This window comes from Cervus elaphus, chromosome 30 (assembly GCF_910594005.1).
Source record: "Cervus elaphus chromosome 30, mCerEla1.1, whole genome shotgun sequence".
In the NCBI taxonomy this organism is placed as follows: domain Eukaryota; kingdom Metazoa; phylum Chordata; class Mammalia; order Artiodactyla; family Cervidae; genus Cervus; species Cervus elaphus.
In genome coordinates this window covers 26,601,917-26,620,118 of record NC_057844.1, presented here as the reverse complement: position 1 = coordinate 26,620,118, position 18,202 = coordinate 26,601,917, and the positions used below count along the sequence as shown (strand labels likewise).

Here is an 18,202-nt window from a genome sequence, read left to right as displayed (position 1 = left end):
GTGGACCATTCATGTATGACCTAGACCAAATCCCTTACAATTATACAATGGAAGCAGTTTACCTAATTTGCATTTAATAGACTAAAAGATCCAAGTTAGTTACATACAGATTTTTAGTTTATTTTAAATTACTGTAATGTGAATAGTTTACTTCATATTGCTATTTGAAAATCAAATAATCTTATTGTAATTTTTAGTGCTATACTAGCAAGAAGCTGAATGTTCATGTTATTCCTTTTAAAGTTGTTTGGAAAATAGCAACTTGAGTAATTGAATAGGTAAGAAATATTGAAACACTTCATAAATCACTGTAAAACAAGAAATTTTTTTGGACGAAGGAATATGACAAATGAGGTCACCATGTAGAAAGTATGTCATTTGCTGAATTTAACCCCATATTTTCCAAAATGCATTAGATGCACTCATTAGATTCAGTGAAAATCAATGAAAAACAGTAAGAAAAGGAAGCATCTGGCACACAACTGCTTGTTTCTGACCAAGTTAAGATCACTTAGGCTGGGAATGTTTCTCGTTTGTGTACTTACGTGACCTATTGCTATAGAAACTGTTGAGAACTACTGAAAAATTATAAGTCTCCTGTCAGTAATAAAACTTGCATAGGTGCAATCATTTATACTTTGTGTGCTGCTCATGCATTGCTTCTATTGAAATCACTTGGGTTGAATTCTCAAAGTACCTTAGTGTGGAAAGAATCATTTTGGAAACGTGGATTTTAAGCTGAAGTTTATGCTATCTTCTGAGAGCATGTTCTGTAAAAGGTTAATGAATAATGGGAAATTAAGGTAGGTTTTCGGAATACTGACCTGTGGGTGGCGCTAGTGATAAAGAACCAGCCTGTTAATGCAGGAGAGTACAGAAACACGGGTTCATTCCCTGAGTCAGGAAGATCCCTGAGAAGGGAATGCAGCCCACTCCAGAATCCCATGGACAGAAGGGCCTGGCTGACTTCAGTCCATGAGGTGGTAAAGAGTTAGACACGATTGAATTGACTTAGCATGCATGCCTGACCTGTTTTCTATTTGCAGTTATTATTATAAAAATTTTCACTGGTGTTTATTTTCATTTCTACATGAATAACATCACAAAGTATGCTTTCTAAAACTTACGTATTTGAATAGAATTCTTATGAAATATCTAAATTACTGCATCTTTTTGAAATAATTCTTTTATCATTTACAGTAAAAATAAAATTAAGATTTTTATCATTGTGTAAATATTTTGATATGGTATAGCCCTAACGGAAGCAGAAGATATTAAGAAGAGATGGCAAGAATACACAGAAGAACTGTTCAAAAAGTCTTAGTGGCTCAGATAACCAAGATGGTGAGATCACTCACCTAGAGCCAGACATCCTGGAATGTAAAGTCAAGTGGGCCATAGGAAGCATAACTACGAACAACGCTAGCGCAGGTGATGGAACTCCACTTGAGCTATATCAAATCCTGAAAGATGATGCTGTGAAAGTGCTGCACTCAATATACCAGCAAATTTGGAAAACTCAGCAGTGGCCACAGGACTGGAAAATGTCAATTTTCACTCCAATCCCAAAGAAGGGCAGTACTAAAAATGTTCAAATACTGCGCAATTGCACTCATTTCACATGCTGGCAAAGTAATGCTCAAAATTCTCCAAACTAGGCTTCAACAGTACATGACCTGAGAACTTCCAGATGTTCAAGCTGGATTTAGAAAAGGCAGAGGAACCAGATATCCCCCAGCATCTGTTAGATAATGGAAAAAGCAAGAGAATTTCAGAGAAACATCTACTTCTGCTTCATTGACTATGCTAAAGCCTTTGACTGTAGGATCACAACAAACTATAGACAGTTCTTAAAGAGATGAGAATGCAAGACCACCTTACCTGCCTCCTGAGATATCTGTGTGCAGGTCAAGAAGCAACAGTTAGATCTGGACATGGAAAAATGGACTGGTTCCAAATTGGGAAAGGAGTTCATCAAGACTGTATACTGTCACCCTGCCTATTTAATTTATATGCAGAGTACATCGTGCCAGATGCCGGGCTGGATGAAGCACAAGGTAGAATCAAGATTGCTGGGAGGGATGCTAATAACCTAAGATATGCAGATGACACCACCCTTATGGCAGAAAGTGAAAAGGAACTAAAGAGACTATTGATGAAAGTGAAAGAGGAGAGTGAAAAACCTGGCTTAAAATTCAACATTAAAAAACTAAGGTCGTGGAATCCAGTCCCATTTCTTCATGGCAAATAGGTGGGGAAACAATGGAAACAGTGAGAGACTTTCTTTTCTTGGGCTCCAAAATCACTGCATATTGTGACTGCAGCCATAAAATTAAAAGACTGCTCGCTCCTTGGAAGAAAAGCTTTGACCAACTTAGACAGCACATTAAAAAGCAGAGACATTACTTTGCCAACAAAAATCCATCTAGTCAAGGCTATGGTTTTTCCAGTAGTCATGTACAGTTGTGAGAGTTGGACTATAAAGAAAGCTGAGTGCCAAAGAATTGATGCTTTTGACCTGTGGTGTTGGAGAAGACTTGAGAGTCCCTTGGACTGCAAAGAAATCAAACCAGTCTATCCTAAAGGAAATCAGTCCTGAATATTCACTGGAACGACTGATGTTGAAGCTGAAACTCCAATACTTTGGCCACCTCATATGAAGAACTGACTCATTTGAAAAGACCCTGATGCTGGGAAAGATTGAAGGCAAGAGGAGAAGGGGACGACAGAGGATGAGATGGTTGGATGGCATCACTGACTCGATCGACATGAGTCTGGGTAAACTCCGGGAGTTGGTGATGGACACTGAGGGCTGGCATGCTGCATTCCATGGGGTAGCAAAGAGTTGGACATCACTGAAGGACTGGACAGCAATAATATTTTGATGAATCATCTGAAAATATTTTAATATTCAAATTTAATAAACTTTTAATTGTTTTATAATCAAGAAGTCAAGATTTACCTTGAAGTTCTTTATATCAAGCTACTGAGTTATTAATTTTAATTGTCTAGTGAGAGAGTCTGTTGAACAGAAAAACAAAAAACTCTATAGATGGTAGAAAGAAAGCTTTTTATATGGTACTTTATGAACTCAAATCAAAGATTTTATGTTCTTAGATATTTTATACACTAAAATAGTGCTTATATTTTAGCCTGAGTTGAAAAGTTTACTTTTTTGTCTAACTCTTAATGTGAAACACATCATAAGGTTCTGAGACATGTTAGGGTGAAGCCAAACCTGTAGACCAAATCTTTAAATGAGCTAAATTTAGACTAAGTGCTATCCTTGACTGAATGCCTTGTGGCCATTGAACTCTGTAAGAAAATTTAGCCCAGGCTAGTAGCTATTCCACTGTGATGTTTTATTGATGTTAGAGTTCTGTTTTGTTTCTGTGTTTACATTCTCTGTTTTACTAGTATAGGAATGTCACTTCAGTTCAGTTCAGTTGCTCAGTTGTGTCCGACTCTTTGCAACCCCATGAACCGCAGCACGCCAGGCCTCCCTGTCCATCACCAACTCCCGCAGTTCACCCAAACCAATGTCCATTGAGTCGGTGATGCCATTCAGCCATCTCATCCTCTGTCATCCCCTTCTCCTCCTACCCTCAATCTTTCTCACCATCAAGGTCTTTTCAAATGAGTCAGCTCTTCGCATCTGGTGGCCAAAGTATTGCAGTTTCAGCTTCAACATCAGTCCTTCCAGTGAACACCCAGGACTGATTTCCTTTAGGATGGACTGGTTGGATCTCCTTGCAGTCCAAGGGACTCTCAAGAGTCTTCTCCAACATCACAGTTCAAAAGCATCAATTCTTCAGTGCTCAGCTTTCTTTATAGTCCAACTCTCACATCCATAAATGACCACTGGAAAAACCATAGCCTTGACTAGATGGACCTTTGTTGGCAAAGTAATGTCTCTGCTTTTTAATGTGCTGTCTAGGTTGGTCATAACCTTCCTTCCAAGGAGTACGCATCTTTTAATTTCATGGCTGCAATCACCATCTGCAGTGATTTGGGAGCCCAGAAAAATAAAGTCGGCCACTGTTTCCCCATCTATTTGCCATGAAATGATGGGACTGGATGCCATGATCTTAGTTTTCTGAATGTTGAGCTTTAAGCCAACTTTTTCACTCTCCTCTTTCACTTTCATCAAGAGGCTCTTCAGTTCTTCACTTTCTGCCATAAGGGTGGTGTCATCTGCATATCTGAGGTCATTGATATTTCTCCCGGCAATCTTGATTCCATCTTGTGCTTCATCCAGCCCAGCATTTCTCATGATGTACTCTGCGTATAAGTTAAATAAGCAGGTTGACAATATACAGCCTTGACGTACTCCTTTTCCTATTTGGAACCAGTATGTTGTTCCATGTCCAGTTCTTTTTTTTTTTTACTTTACAACATTGTATTGGTTTTGCCATACAGTGACTTAAATCCACCACGGGTGTACATGTGTTCCTCGTCCTGAAACCCCCTCCCATCCCATCCCTCTGGATCATCCCAGTGCACCAGCCCCAAGCATGCTATATCATGCATCGAACCTGGACTGGCGATCCATTTCACATACGATAGTTTATATCTTTCAATGCCATTCTCTCATATCATCCCACCCTCGCCCTCTCCCACAGAGTCCAAAAGACTGTTCAATACATCTGTGTCTCTTTTGCTGTCTCTCATACAGGGTTATCATTACCATCTTTCTAAATTCCATGTATATGCGTTAGTATACTGTATTGGTGTTTTTCTTTCTGGCTTACTTCACTCTGTTTAATAGGCTCCAGTTTCATCCACCTCATTAGAACTGATTCAAATGTATATTCTTTTTAATGGCTGAGTAATATTCCATTGTGTATATGTACCACAGCTATCTTATCCATTCATTTGCTAATGGACATCCAGATTGCTTCCATGTCCTGGCTATTATAAACAGTGCTGCAATGAACATTGGGGTACATGTGTCTCTTTCAATTCTGGTTTCCTCAGTGTGCATGCCCAGCAGTGGGATTGCTGGGTCATATGGCAGTTCTATTTCCATTTTTTAAGGAATCTCCACACTGTTCTCCATAGCGGCTGTACTAGTTTGCATTCCCACCAGCAGTGTAAGAGGGTTCCCTTTTCTCCACACCCTCTCCAGCATTTATTGCTTGTAGACGTTTGGATAGCAGGCATTCTGACTGGCGTGTAATGGTACCTCATTGTGGTTTTGATTTGCATTTCTCTGATAATGAGTGATGTTGAGCATCTTTTCATGTGTTTGTTAGCCATCTGTATGTCTTCTTTGGAGAAATGTCTGTTTAGTTCTTTGGCCCAATTTTTGATTGGGTCATTTATTTTTCTGGAATTGAGCTACAGGTGTTGCTTGTATATTTTTGAGATTAATTCTTTGTCCGTTGCTTCGTTTGCTATAATTTTCTCCCATTCTGAAGGCTGTCTTTTCACCTTGCTTATAGTTTCCTTTGTTGTGCAGAAGCTTTTAATTTTAATTAGGTCCCATTTGTTTATTTTTGCTTTTATTTCCAATATTCTGGGAGGTGGGTCATAGAGGATCCTGCTGTGATTTATGTCAGAGAGGGTTTTGCCTATGTTCTCCTCTAGGAGTTTTATAGTTTCTGGTCTTACATTTAGATCTTTAATCCATTTTGAGTTTATTTTTGTGTATGGTGTTAGAAAGTGTTCTAGTTTCGTTCTTTTACAAGTGGTTGACCGGTTTTCCCAGCACCACTTGTTAAAGAGATTGTCTTTTCTCCATTGTATATCCTTGCCTCCTTTGTCAAAGATAAGGTGTCCATAGGTGCGTGGATTTATCTCTGGGCTTTCTATTTTGTTCCATTGATCTATATTTCTGTCTTTGTGACAGTACCACACTGTCTTGATGACTGTGGCTTTGTAGTAGAGCCTGAAGTCAGGCAGGTTGATTCCTCCAGTTCCATTCTTCTTTCTCAAGATTGCTTTGAGGAATCTCCACACTGTTTTCCATAGTGGCTGTACTAGTTTGCATTCCCACCAACAGTGTAAGAGGGTTCCCTTTTCTCCACACCCTCTCCAGCATGGATAACAGTGTGGAGATTCCTTAAAAAACTGGAAATAGAACTGCCATATGACCCAGCAATCCCACTTTTGGGCATACACACTGAGGAAACCAGATCTGAAAGAGACACGTGCACCCCAATGTTCATTGCAGCACTGTTTATAATAGCCAGGACATGGAAGCAACCTAGATGCCCATCAGCAGATGAATGGATAAGGAAGCTGTGGTACATATACACCATGGAATATTACTCAGCTGTCAAAAAGAATTCATTTGAATCAGTCCTAATGAGATGGATGAAACTGGAGCCCATTATACAGAGTGAAGTAAGCCAGAAAGATAAAGAACATTACAGCATACTAACACATATATATGGAATTTAGAAAGATGGTAATGATAACCCTATATGCAAAACAGAAAAAGAGACACAGAAATACAGAACAGACTTTTGAACTCTGTGGGAGAATGTGAGGGTGGGATGTTTCAAAAGAACAGCATGTATACTATCTATGGTGAAACAGATCACCAGCCCAGGTGGGATGCATGAGACAAGTGCTCCGGCCTGGTGCACTGGGAAGACCCAGAGGAGTCGGGTGAAGAGGGAGGTGGGAGGGGGGATCGGGATGGGGAATAAGTGTAAATCTATGGCTGATTCATATCAATGTATGACAAAACCCACTGAAATGTTGTGAAGTAATTAGCCTCCAACTAATAAAAAAAAAAAAAAAAAAAGATTGCTTTGGCCATTCATGGTTTTTTGTATTTCCATACAAATTGTGAAATTATTTGTTCTAGTTCTCTGAAAAATACTGATGGTAGCTTGATAGGGATTGCATTGGGTCTATAGATTGCTTTAGGTAGTATACTCATTTTCCATATCTGGTTCTAACTGTTGCTTCCTGACCTGCATACAGGTTTCTCAAGAGGCAGGTCAGGAATGTCACTACTGCTACTTAATTTCATCCTGATTTTTTCTTTTTTTAATATAACTGTTTTCTTTCCATGAATGTATAGTCTGTAGATTAAACATGAATTTAGTAAAGTCAATAGTATCTCTAATCGTGGATATAACTGGCTTAACCACCTTCTCATTCTATATTCCTAAGTAATTTCAACAGTTTTCAAAGCTTCAGTTACCACGTCTGGTTTAATCATCCCCAAATACATGGCTATAGTTTTCTTGACTTCTGTATATAAATGTCCTAGAGATTCTGTAGACTCAATTCATTCAAAATTTAATTCATTATCTTCTTGAGCAAACTTGCTTCTTTTTCACGTGCTTTTTTGGTTAGTGAGGTACCCCTATTATTTTTCTTCAGCTAGATATTCCAGAAGCATCTTGATTCTTTATTGTCCTTCTTATTCCTAATGTAGTTTTTCTACACTGTCTTAATCTTCTGTCACAAGGTTTTATTTAAAAATGTGAAATTGTTATGTTTACCTCTTACCTTTTTCCTTGTCTACTGCTTTGCCAGAAATTCTACTGAAATGTCCTGACTTCTTAAAAATACTTTATGCAGTTAAGTTTTAACCTTGAGAACAACTAAAAACAACCTGTCTTTCATGTTGTTCATCCAGTGTTTTAATACTATTATCATATTCTACAAAGCAGTATTAAAGCCCTTGCCTAAACAAACAAGGAAAACTAAAAGCTATTCATAAATATGAGGAAAATTACAGTATATCATGGACTTGTAAGAGATGTATATTTTTAATTTCTTTGTCCAATAAAATTCTAAACCAATAACAGCAGCAAAACACCTAAGGTTAGTTTTATAGAACTTAAAAATGTTAATTTCAAAGAGATCATCAGAATAATTTAGTTGGCCCTTCTTGTTTTATAAAGAATAACTTATTTATTAAAGTAATACAAACAGCTGCCATTTACTAAATATCTATTTTATGCAGGAACTGCAAGTAATCTACATATGTATCTTATTTTCTGCTTCAGCATAACTTTATTAAGTTAAATACTATTACTATTTCCATGATACTTTTAAAAAAAATATTTATTTGACTGTGTGTGCATGCTCAGGTGTGTCCAACTCTCTGACCCCGTGGACTATATAGCCTGCCAGCCTCCTCTGTCTATCGGGTTCTCCACACAAGAATACTGGAGTGGATTGCCATTTCCTCCTCCATGGGATCTTCCTGAACCTGGGATTGAACTCATGTCTCCTGCATTGGCAGGCAGATTCTTTAACACTGAGCCACCTGGGAAGCTGTTATTTGATGGCACTGGGTCTTAACTGCAGCCCCGGGGCTCTTCAATCTTTGTGTCATGCGGGATCTTTAGTTGTGGTGCTCAGGATCCTTTTTTTTTGTGTGCAGCATATGGAATCTATATAGTTCCCTGACCAAGCATTGTTCCCAGGTCCCCAGGATTGGGAGTGTGGAATCTTAGCCACTAGACCACCAGGAAGTTCCTCCACAATACTAGATTAGATAAATTTTTCAAGGTCATCATTTAGAATTTGGTAATATTTTATTATAGTGGCCTATGTATAATGAGATTTGATAGGGATTTAAAATTTTAAAAGATGCTTTTCTTTTTATCTATTTCAATTGGTAATACTATATATGTTTTCATATATATATATATATTTGTGATTCAATTTCCACATATTGAAATTTACATTTATTCATAGAGAATCATCATGAATATTCCAAAATGATTGTTCTTAAAGGCATAGATATATAGGTTAAATTCTTGAGACTCACTATTCTATTATTAAAGCATTTATCCTTTTGAACTAATCATTTGACATGCTTTTTGCCACTAACTCTTTGGAGATTTATGTATTACATGTAGTTTAAAAAAATACAATTAGTTATTTCATTACTGGTTATTGAAATACCAAAAAAGATATAAAAATGGCTTCATATTTTAAGGAAAATATTAGAGGAGTATAATTTATCTTGCATGATTGGTAGCTGACAATGAAAGGATAAAAGGGAGCTTAACATAATTATTTATAAGCTGTAATAAGAAATTATAGTAGGAACTATTTCTCCATGTTTATAAAAGTATCACTTTTGACATGCCAGATAATTTATAAAAGAAACATGGCTCTGTTGATGCTTACTGAACAAAATAGCAGGTGTATATAGGTGATACGTTTTAACCAAGTTGTGTTGTTACGCACATCCGTTTAGCAGATTTTTTTGTTTCTTACAGGTTTTCTTTTCTCTTCTGTGAGTATATTTTACTAATAACAGTGGGTTTTCATTTGTGAAGCATTTTGTTTACACTGATTTCTCTCATTATAGAAACACCTGCTGCATTCCCGGACACTGTAAAGGAAAAAGAAACACCAACCCCTGGTGAGGATATTCATCTAGAAAGTTCCATTCCTCATACCGATTCAGGAATTGGAGAGGAGCAAGTGGCTAACATACTGAATGGGGCAGAATTAGAGACGAGCACAGGCCCTGATGCTATGAGTGAACTGTTATCCACTTTGTCAAATGAAGTGAAAAAGTCACAGGAAAGCCTGACCGAGAACCCCAGTGAAATACTGAAGCCTGCACCATCCATATCTAGCATTAGTCAAACCAAAGGCATCAATGTCAAGGAAATACTGAAAAGTCTTGTGGCCGCCCCAGTCGAAATTGCAGAATGTGGCCCTGAGCCTATCCCATACCCAGACCCAGCATTGAAGAGAGAAGCGCAAGCTATTCTTCCTATGCAGTTTCATTCCTTTGACAGGTAGGTAGTGACCTTATTATTCATAGTGCTCTGTGTATAGAAGGAAAATTAGTGTCTTTAATTTAAAAATATTAGGCAGATCTTGAAAACATGTTTATTACTGTAGATTCTTACCACAAAGACTATCAAAGTGATAGGCCAACCTGATTGATCTCATAATCAGGCATTTTAATTATATGTTTCAAAAAAGGGGCTTCAGTATGAAATGGGGAATGACACATTGAATTGGAAATAGGGTAATACAGATTCTGATTATAACCTATCGTCAAGTGACTACTATACATTGGAGAAGTCATTTTATACGTATGTGTGTTTTTGTATTATGTACATACATACATATAAATATATGTACATATATGTATATAGCTATATACATATATGTGAGGTAATTGACAAGTAATAGTTTTTTGTTTTAAAGAAAAAATATCAAGTAAGTAAATCAGATATTTCTTAAACTGTAATGTTAAAATAAATATACAGTCAGAATGCAGTTTCTATTCCATATTGTTTTCTCTAAAATAGACAAACTGCTTTGTCCAAGTTGGAGCCAGTACTTTTTGAGTTTAGGGGTTGAGGTGTGGCAATAAAGACATTTTCAGTTAGGGTGCATTATCTTTTTTATAGATGAATAGGATTTTAAAATTGTCTGGGATTGTATAATATTATTGTGTATGATTTAGTTACAAAGAAATGAGGTTTATGCATATAGTTCCTTGGATATTCCCTATGCCATTTCATGTTTAGTTTGCATTCCTAAGAGATATGTGTATGTGTGTTTATGAATTTATATAAGCATAAGCACATTAGTATTTTTAGCTGTATATATTTATAAATCTATCTGTAACTGTTATAATAGTTTAATTTGGGATCATAAGTTTTACATTCCATTTAAAGCTCTGTATCTAAATTTTGTTAACATATAAGCAATAGAAAAAGAGAATTATTGTGATATTTATAAGAGAATTCAATGCAATAAAGATTATGTAAAATATTTCTTTCCTAATTTGGATTATTGTTAGAACAATTTTTTTCATTAAAACTTAACAAAACTGTCACCTGAGTGCCAATATTCTTAGCCACTCAAAATTTGTTATACTTTTGAGGACATTGCTTTACAAAAAATAGAACTTTCCATTTGTTCCTAGTAGCATTTGTGCAAAATGCAGTGGGAGTACAATCATTATTCAAAATTGCATAAGTAGAAATGAAATCATGGAGCACAAAGCGTATTCCAATTCTTTTTAGGAGAAGGGTCTCCAATGTAGTTAATATATGCAGTAGCTCAACTACTATCAAATGTAAATGATGAGGTGATACTGATGAAAGGAGGGGATTGAGGTCTCAGGGGGCACTGATGACGGATTGAACAGAAGCGGCCTTGCACTGCACGTAACTCAAGTCTGTCATCTTCACCGCTCAAAGCCATAATGGGAGGTGGCAGTCTGAAATGAGTTGCCACGGCAAAGAGTATTATTTTTGAAATGCTTTCACACAAATCACTAGGCCCTGCATACAACTTAGTTTCATGCTTTAATGTCATCAGGAGGCACAAATTGGTGTGTCTAATTGTTTGCCACCTGCCAGCAAAATGAGCTGCCAGCCAGCCAGACGGGTTTGATTGTCTGTCAGCTATTCAATAGATTGAGAGTGACAACATCAAAAATTTAACTTCAAACTCTGGAGCTTTGAGCAGCTTTTCAGAGACATCATCCCCACAAGTGCTTCTGGACAACTGCGTTTTTCAATTATATTTGTGATATATTGCTACCATTTGCCTTAAAGTGTTGTCTGTCTTAAAGTAGCTATAATTACATTATAAAGTATATAAACATATTTCTGAAGCACTAAAATCTGAAATTCAAGTTATGACATGTCTTTTAGCATCAGATTGAGTTCCTTGAAAATAGGATCCAAGAAGACAGAGTTTAGATGCAAAATCCTGAATACTTTTAGTTTCAAACACAGAATTATCTTGGGTCTTACTCTACCAATAATGTATTTTTCATTTTTATCTTTGGTTGAAAAATAGCTATAAACTCAGTTGCTCATTTCTTTGTAACTAAATCATACACAATAATATTATACAATCCCAGTGGAAATCACCTAGGATTTTCCTTTATTTAGCCAATAGTTTATTGGTTCTTTTGAAAACATGCTAGCGAAGCATTCTTTATATTTTCTTTAGATTGTAAGTTTGGGAATAACTTCCTAAAACAACTGATGTCATATGAGTTATACATTCAGTTACATGTTTCATATGGAGTTTCTCTTCACTTAGGATGGCATGTTGACAAATTTCAGTATTTTGAAGTTTGTAATATCATTTTTATTAGATAAATTGCAACATCAAAATTTAGAAACATTTAGGCTTAACTAAAATAAACCTTTTCCTTTAGTATTAAATCTTCCATCAGGTGGTATTATGAAACATCATATAAATATTCTCATCTGCATATATGGAAAGCACTGAGTCTTTTTCTTTCATTTCCTCCAGACATCATCTGTGCAGACTGAAGTATATGTCTTTGATTTCACTGAGTGACTCTAACAAATTTATATTTATAACTGTAAAGCACTGAAACTGCTAGACATCCACTAGTACTATTCTGTAGAGGGAACACCATATGTATAGAGGAAGTGTGATAATGAAATTATAAGAACTTTCCTACTGTTCTATTACTATGAAGCAAAAAGAAATACTTATGGTTTTATTTCTAAGAGAACAGTTTAATAATCCCATAATAGAATTTAGAGTATAGTTGCAAAGTTCCTCAACAATTCTATTTCTTCTGATAGATTTCTGTATTGATATATAATTTATAAAATAGTCTAGCTGAGCTGTGTGTGTGTGTGTGTTTTTTAATGTATTAGTAACTGTAACTTTTAGATTGAGGGAATGGTTCCATTAAGTTTTACCACATCTTTTAAACTAAAATTTAATCCTGCATATCCAAATGCTTTTAATCTTTTGAGAATTTGGTGTATATATCTGTGATTTAGCTCAGTCTTCATTCCCCAGGGATTCCTGAGACACCCCCTTAGTTTGGACAAAAGACAAAAAGGCAGAGGACAATATGTTTGTCTCCATACATTTTAACTGTCATTATTTTTCAGAAAATTGTTTTTAGTCTTGGTTATCACCAAAAGCTTATAATTGTGTTGCTTCTCTGACTAACAGACAATGATCTTATGGTGTATACTTCATCCCTTTTGATTTTAAAGACCTGCTTATGTTTGAATTACTGGGTTTGATATGATCAAGTGAAGTAGTTTATATTTTTCCCCTCAAACTTTTAGTATCCTTGCTTTCCAGTGTTTCATTCTCTGAAAAAGAAAATCTCTGGAGGAAAAAAAGTATTTTGTAAATACTATATGACTAAAAAGCAATATAGATAGCCTTCATATTACTAAACTTCAAGTATTGGCTTTGTCTAGACATTTTCCCTATAGTTTTTTTTTTTTTTTTTTAACATCAGTGCATAAAATATTAGTGCTAAGAATGATAGTTTAGGATAAATTTAAAAAAAAATTTTTGTAGAAATGATGGAATCCTCCTACATTGATTTCTTTAAGCTTAGAATTAAGTAAGAATATAAAAACTTATAATTACTACTGAGTACTTCAATTTCTATTTTTATAGTTTTCTAATGTTTTGTTAAGAAAGTATTTTGATCATATCACTTAAAGGATGAGCAGGTAAATGTAATCTAAATTGATTAAAACTCTACCAACCATTACAATTCAAACTTTCAACAATATTGAGCTACTGAAATCCCACCTTTTATTATGCTCCAAGTGCCCTGGATATAGTATTTAAGGCCAGCTGCCAGATGATGCAGTTTTGACCCAGCATGGTTGTATTCTTAATTTTCCCAATATTGTTGCCTTTTTCTCTCCTGACATTTCCACAGACAGTTCAATGAGTTGAAAAAGGCATCTCTCTTTAAAGGGTTAATTAATGAAATAGTTGTTTATCATACATCCTATTTTTCTATTGGTATTCTAAATATTTTACAGAGTGGCAATTAATAAATCATGAAAATGATAGACTTGCAATTTCTAATGAGCTTCAGTAAATTGTAATATCACCTTAAAATCAGAAATAATTATTTTTTCTTCATAGTTTAATTTTTTCCTTCTAAGATAAATGTCTAACGTCAGTAAAACTTATTAGAAAAAGAGTAATAATATAGAAATTAGGAGAAATAGCTCATAGTAGTGGGTCTCTTTGTGTTTAGTTGTGTGACCCTTATCTATTCTCTTTGGTTCTCTGGCACTCAGTTTCCCAACATGGAAAATAATACATTATTTCCAGAAAGTCCCATAAAGTATGAAAATCCTGGAATAAATGAGATGGCTTTATAATTAGTTTCAAAAAGTAGCAGATGACTATTTACTTGGTTAAAAGACCTCAACATAGGAAAGATTCAGCATGCCCTTTTTCAAAGCTATTACCTCACTTTAGGCTCTTGGCATCTCTGAAGTGTGTCCCTTCTGTTATCTTCAGCTGGCCTCACTGTTTTCCAGGTGTGGCCCTGCCAAATGGACCTTCCACATTTATGCTAGAAATGTTTTTCCTAAATGTAAATCTCATGAAGATTTCTAAATAATATCTTGTTATTACACAATAAAAGGTGAACTTGTTAGTTTGAAATAGAAAGTCCTCACCTTTCACTAGCTATGATCTATTTATAGTTCTTCAATCTTTTATGATTTTTCAGCTCTCTTTGCCTTAAGAAGTTTTTGCTATTGAACTTTTCTCTTCTTAGGTTATTCCCACTGATCCATTTTGATTCAGCTTACTCTTCCCTGATAATGTTCATCCTTTATGTTTCTGAAAGTTCCAGTGCCTAACTATAATCAGAGGTTACTGAAATATGTTGAACAGTTGATTTATTTGTCTCTTGCATTTTTTTTTCAAGTATCTCTAAGGCATGGGTTATGTCTTAATTTGTCTTACGTATCCCCTGACTTGTCAGTGTAGTTGTATTCCCTTAACCTTTCAGTGTTCAATAAGTGTTACAGAAAAGAGGGAGAAAGTGATGGGGAGGGAGGCGGGAGGGGGGATCGGGATGGGGAACACATGTAAATCCATGGCTGATTCATGTCAATGTATGGCAAAAACCACTACAATATAGTAAAGTAATTAGCCTCCAACTAATAAAAATAAATGAAAAAAAAAAAAAGAGGGAGCAAGTGGAAAGAAGAAAGGAGTTGTTTTAAAATCCATGAGCAATTATAAGTCTTGTCTTATTAAGTCACTATTTAAAAGCCATTGCTTATCTTCAGTATCTCACTTTACACTTAAGACAGTTCTTTAGTTGTGCAGATAAAATAGTATCCTTTTTATAAAATTCACATAACTAGTTAATGGCGATCTTTAAGATTTTTTTTAAGACCTTTAAGACTTTTCACTGTAGTTTTCTAGACTCTCAGTCTTTCTTGACCGACACGACCTGTGTTCTAGATCTACTGTCATTCTAACTATTCTTTTATAAACATGATGCTTTTGTTGTTATTCTTGAAATATGGTGTCTAAAACTGCATATAGGATTTTATGAGGTCTGAAAGGCACAGAATATATCAGGATTATTGCTTCTTTCACTCTAGATACTGTTGCTGTGGTAGACCCAGATTGCATCAGCACTTTTGAGAGCCATCAGTTCAGTTCAGTAGCTCAGTTGTGTCCAACTCCGTGGACTACAGCACGCCAGGCTTCCCTGTCCATCACCAACTCCTGGAGTTGACTCATGTCCATCACGTCAGTGATGCCATCCAACCATCTCCTCTGGTGCCCCCTTCTTCCACCTTCAATCTTTCCCAGCATCAGGGTCTTTTCAAAGGAGTCAGTTCTTCATATCAGGTGGCCAAAGTATCAGAGTTTCAGCTTCAGCATCAGTCCTTCCAAAGAATATTCAGGATTGATGTCCTTTAGGATGGACTGGTTGCATCTTCTTGCAGTCCAAGGGACTCTCAAGAGTCTTCTCCAACACCACAGTTCAAAAGCATCAGTTCTTCAGCACTCAGCTTTCTTAATAGTCTCTCACATCCATTTATGATTACTGGAAAAACCATAGCTTTGACTAAATGGACCTTTGTTGGCAAAGTAATGTCTCTGCTTTGTAATATGCTGTCTAGGTTTTCTTCCAAGGAGCAAGTATCTTTTAATTTCATGTCTGCAGTCACCATCTGCAGTGATTTTGGAGCCCCCAAAAATAAAGTCTCTCACTGTTTCCACTGTTTCCCCACCTATTTGCCATGAAGTGATGGGACCAGATGCCATGATCTTAGTTTTCTTAATGTTGAGTTTTAAGCCAACTTTTTCACTCTCCTCTTTACTTTCATCAAGAGACTCTTTAGTTCTTCTTCACTCTCTGCCATAGAGTGGTGTCATTTGAGAGCCATAGCAGTACTAATGACAGCTAAGCTTTCTGGACCACTTACAGTGTTCCAGGTAAAATGCGAAGCATTTGATACGTATTAATAGTATATCATTTTATCTTTGTAACAGTTTTATGAGGTGCAAACTATTATGAGTCTCATTTTAAAGGTATGGAGAATGGGACTTAGAGAATTTACTTGCTTGATACCTTAGAGGTAGAATTCTAACTCATATCTGTCTGACATTAAAAACCGGGCTTCTAGTCACTGTGTACTCTATTTATATCCCATGTCGTAGTAACTACCATACTGCTGAGTTTGCTGTCGTGAAGTGTCTAGAGGCTTTAATGTCAGCTAATATTAAATCATGGGAAATAGATGGGGAGACAGTGGAAACAGTGTCAGACTTTATTTTTGGGGGGCTCCAAAATCACTGCAGATGGTGATTGCAGCCATGAAATTAAAAGATGTTTACTCCTTGGAAGGAAAGTTATGACCAACCTAGATAGCATATTAAAAAGCAGAGACATTACTTTGCCAACAAAGGTCCGTCTAGTCAAGGCTGTGGTTTTTCCAGTGGTCATGGATGTGAGAGTTGGACTGTAAAGAAAGCTGAGCGCTGAAGAATTGATGCTTTTGAACTGTGATGTTGGAGAAGACTCTTGAGAGTCCCTTGGACTTCAAGGAGATCCAACCAGTCCATCCTAAAGGGGATCAGTCCTGGGTGTTCATTGGAAGAACTGATGCTGAAGCTGAAGCTCCAATACTTTGGCCACCTCATGTGAAGAGTTGACTCATTGGAAAAGACCCTGATGCTGGGAGGGACTGGGGGCAAGAGGAGAAGGGGCCAACAGAGGATGAGATGATTGGATGGCATCACCGATTTGATGGGCATGAGTTTGAGTAAACTCCGGGAGTTGGTGATGGACATGGAGGCCTGGCCTGCTGCGATTCATGGGGTCGCAAAGAGTTGGATGCAACTGAACTGAACTGAATATTAAATCAGATGTTTTCAGAAGTTTTCTTTTAGTAGGAAGACATTTAATGTTGTTTGCATTAATTTACAAGCCATCAGTGCAAGTTGTTGAGATGAAACTCTTTTCCCTCATTCATATAACTCATTTTTCTTAATACACATCTCAGAGCGTCAGTTCTTGACAAGATGCCTTGTTACAGAGAGTTTGTACAAAGTTGGTAATGATCAATTAATCAGGAAACTTTTGGCAATATATATATATTTTTTGTACCATTTACAAATACATCTCATAGCACTATCAGTCAGTTTGAGTTTATTTTATCCATAGGAATTCTAATGAGAGATTTAGGGGAAAAAAATGATAGTTTTACTTCTTTTCAAATCAAGAATTGTTAATTTTGTTTTCTTGCTAGCTAGTCAATGAAATAGTTTATAAGTTTAGGGAAGATTTTTGATGATAAATCCAGAATGTTAGTTTGGTTTCTTTTCTATTGATCTTTATGTATTTCATTGTAAATAAATACCTTATCTTATAGGCAGAGAGTTATTTCATTTTAGAAAGTAGTAACAATTATTAACATTTATAAGGCATCCCTTAATTTGACATGGTTCTTTAAAATACAGTCTCATTTAATTTATACAGGTATATGTGAAATAAGTCACATTTGCCTTGCCATTTTTACTGAAAAACTGAAATTTAATACCACGTGGCTTGAAGTGATTTAGTTCTCAAGCCTTAATCTTCTACCTCCACATCCTGTACACTCTCCATAATGTCACACCACCTCTCAGTGAAATAAAGTATTCGATCAGGAATGGTCAGTGAAGGGATTGAAAGCACAGTGTGTGTTTTTGGAAATTTAATAGGATGGTTGAAAGTACAAGGTTGAGTCTAATGAATTGACTCCATCCATTAAGGAGAAAAGAAAAAAGTATCCAGAAAGAGCTAATGGAAGAATTTGGTAGGGCAGAGGTTAAAATTATCTAACATTATAATTACTATGGTCACAAAAATATTTTAAATGCCTCTGAAATTGAAAATGATAATCCTTATAAATTTAGATTTTTTTACATTGATGAAGTCATTTTTCTTTTAAAAATTATTGATATTAAA

General features: G+C 35.9%; 1 protein-coding gene across 10 annotated transcripts in view; it reads left to right on the top strand.

Moving 5' to 3' along the window:
• The window catches only part of NBEA (neurobeachin), a 646,246-nt gene that overhangs the window by 242,661 nt on the left and 385,383 nt on the right, over positions 1-18,202 (top strand). For all 10 annotated transcript variants that reach the window (XM_043891765.1, XM_043891767.1, XM_043891768.1 and 7 more), the window contains one exon: positions 9,293-9,731. In XM_043891765.1, the coding sequence (XP_043747700.1) occupies positions 9,293-9,731 (439 nt within the window). The remainder of the gene's footprint in view (positions 1-9,292; positions 9,732-18,202) is intronic.